Source organism: Rhodamnia argentea, chromosome 1 (assembly GCF_020921035.1).
Source record: "Rhodamnia argentea isolate NSW1041297 chromosome 1, ASM2092103v1, whole genome shotgun sequence".
NCBI lineage: Eukaryota > Viridiplantae > Streptophyta > Magnoliopsida > Myrtales > Myrtaceae > Rhodamnia > Rhodamnia argentea.
The window spans coordinates 18,527,128-18,530,210 of record NC_063150.1 but is presented as its reverse complement, the minus strand read 5'-3'; the positions used below and the strand labels follow the sequence as shown (position 1 = coordinate 18,530,210).

The 3,083-nt window shown below is 48.7% G+C and overlaps 1 protein-coding gene across 1 annotated transcript; it reads left to right on the top strand.

The window, feature by feature from the left end:
- Nucleotides 1–258: 258 nt before the first annotated feature.
- On the top strand, nt 259–2,294 carry LOC115755019 (protein bunched, class 2/F/G isoform). The gene has a single exon (XM_030694251.2). The coding sequence runs from the start codon at nt 564–566 to the stop codon at nt 1,974–1,976; it is 1,413 nt and encodes a 470-aa protein (XP_030550111.2). The 5' UTR covers nt 259–563; the 3' UTR covers nt 1,977–2,294.
- Nucleotides 2,295–3,083: the final 789 nt, after the last annotated feature.

Below are 3,083 nucleotides of genomic sequence, written 5' to 3'. Positions count from 1 at the left end.
TATTTCCCGTGAACCGAATAAATGAAAATCCGAAAAATATTTTTTTGGAAGTTATTTTTCACAAAACGAATAATAATAAGGGAGAAAAAATTGATATAATAATATCTCTTTAATACGCTATTTAAGTGTTTTTTTTTTCACCATGAGTACGTCAAATTACCTCATTTTTAGAGCATATTCGACTTGTGAAAACTAATTTGTGTTGTCATAAAAAAATTGTCATTTACCAAAAAAAAAAATTGTCATCAAAACCTCTCTGTACTTAACCAACAAGGAAGTTGACAAGTTCCCAAATGATGGATAGCTTAGACAACGAATGAACACAAAAATAGGCAAAACCATCTCCTAAGCTTCCGCTAATTTTTTGACACACCTGTTTTCGTTCCTGTCCTTAATCTCCGTTTCGCCGACTTCCGAGCAATTTTTTCCCCTCGGCGCCTGACCCTTGTTCTTTTGATGCGAGCCCCGCTCCCGTCGTCCTCCATCCGGGCGGCGAAGGGCAGAGGACCACCCGCTGCCTCCACCACCGCAGTCGATAAGATCTCTTCGTTTCGGTAGCGGCAATGTCATCCATAATCCTAAATCCGTTCCAATTGTTAGAGCTGAACATCATCTCCGCGCAGGACCTGGCGCTGGTCTCGCGCAGCATGCGCACGTACGCGGTCGCCTGGGTCCACCCTGACCGGAAGCTGTCGACCCGGGTGGACTCCCACGGCCGGAGCAACCCCACGTGGAACGACAAGTTCGTGTTCCGCGTCGACGAGGAGTTCCTCCTTTCCGACACGTCCGGGGTCATGATCGAGATCTACGCCGGGCACTGGTTCAAGGACGTGCTGGTGGGCAGGGTGCGGGTCCTCGTGGCCCACCTCGTGACCCCGCCCTCCCGCCCGTTCCGCCACCAGCATCATGTGGGGATGCGATTCGTGGCGCTCCAGGTGCGCCGCCCCTCAGGGCGGCCTCAGGGCATATTGAATATCGGGGTCGCGGTGCTCGACAGCTCTATGCGGAGCATGCCGCTGTATAAGCAGCTCGACACCTCTGCGGTCGGTTACCGTGACCTAATGGGCGAGCAAGATCCGCATCATCACCATAACCACAACAATCTTTTGCCTTCTAACCATCACCAACAACCGCCGCAGCAGCAGCAGCAGCAAGGAGCACCGGAATTGAAAGCCAAGCCGGAGCTCAGGCGAACCAAGAGCGACACAAGTTCGATTATCGGCCCAGGTCAAGTTAAGACGTTGAAAAGAAAGGTGTCCTTCCGCAATAGGCCTCACTCCGTCATCAACGGCTCTGGCTCCGGCTCGGAGGACGGTTCGACGATCCAAGAGAGGAGAAAGAAGAAGAAGGAATCGAACTCAAGATCTAGTTCCCTGGTCAATGGTTCGCAAGTTGGGGGCCTTGGCAAGCATATGACCGGGTCCTACACCGTGCCCAATCCAAAACTCGAGCCGACGCCCGAGGATCTGGGAATGGCGATGATTCCCTTCCAGCCGATCATGAGCCCCGAGAAGCCCTTTGCCAAGACCATGTCACTGGATTTCGACGCTCCTCCAACCAAGCCGGGCAAGCCAATCATCACGGAGTCTGAGCTGGGCCCGTCGCCCTCCGAGGTGGCGGCGGCGGTGGCAGCGAAGGAGAGGTACAAGGTAAAGGATGCCGAGAGCTCGGTCGTGGACAAGTGGAGCATGAGCGAGAGCGTGGAAGGGCTGCAGTCCAAGCTTGAGAGGTGGCGGATGGAGCTCCCGACGGTTTGCGACCGAGGCGAGTACTCGAGCTTGCCGTCGAGCGGCGTCAACAACAACAACAACAACAGCAGTCCAAGGGGAGCAGCCGGGCGACACTCTCGGCGGCACACCGACGGGGGAGGAGGAGGAGGAGAAGGAGGAGGAGGAGGTGGGGGCTTGTTCTCTTGCGTCAGTAACATATGCGGATTGGAATGCACCATAGTCTGTGGAAGTAATGCACCCCCCTAGGTAAAAATTATGGTGACATGCACAAAGTTGGCTCAAAATTGAAAAACATGTCCCAAGAATATTATTCCTTCTAATTTGAATTCTTTACTTGGGCTCGATTCATTTGAATTTGATGTGGCCTCCTAGTGAGAAAATAGTAAATAATGACCTGTATGTTATGATCATGCATCACTAGGGGGGATGGACATAGATCGGTGGGAATATGATTTTGAGTTTAGTCCCTTGTTTTCCATCTTTAATTTCGAACTTATGCCGGTTTATATATGTGTACTCGTTTTCTAAATCATGCTGACCATTTCGTAGTGACTTTGATGCCATGCGTGCATTTTTTGCTTAGCTTTTTCTTATGGGACAATTCATATCTCAGTGTAATGGAGGAAAAAAGATAGCCATGTTCTCTTCCATTTCGAGTTAGGAGCAAAGTTCGCAAACTAAGGATGATATATAGAGGTGGCAAATAGGCGGGTTGAGTCGATTTTGGTTGGACTGGCTTCGATTTTGACTCTCTTGTAAGGATACATGTCATTTCGAATTACACAATTTCGGTCGAGTCGGGTGAGAGCAGGAATAGTTCAAATTGTCTACTTTTTCTGGTTCAATTTGTGTCATTACTGATCTAAGCACCGCGTTTCAGATAGTTCAAATTAAGTTCCATTTTCGAGTTTGATTTCAACAATGGAGGCAAACAGATGCATCAGATTAGTTTGGATTTGATTAAATTCGATTTTGGGTCATTTGCATACGAGTCATTTAATTTTATAAAATCTCGGAGTAGGTTTCTGGTTTTGCTTGGGTTCTAGGCACATTAGGTTTGGGCACTTGGGATTTGATTACGAATTTGGTCGGGTTCGATGGTTGAACAATTCGGAATTCTTGGGTATGAGTTAGTTGTTGAACTCGACGAGTCGGCCCCATGTCGTTCAGTTTTCATAGTGAACTTGTGTTGGATCAGCTCTGTTTTTGAGTGGGCCGGATCGTCTTGTAGATGAAGTTATTTCTTTCGTGAAGTGCCTCCAAAGCTCATCGCATCAAAACTATTTAATGGGTTGGGTGATGTATACGCATGTTCTGATCGCCAACTCATACTAGATCCTTCCGATGAGACCA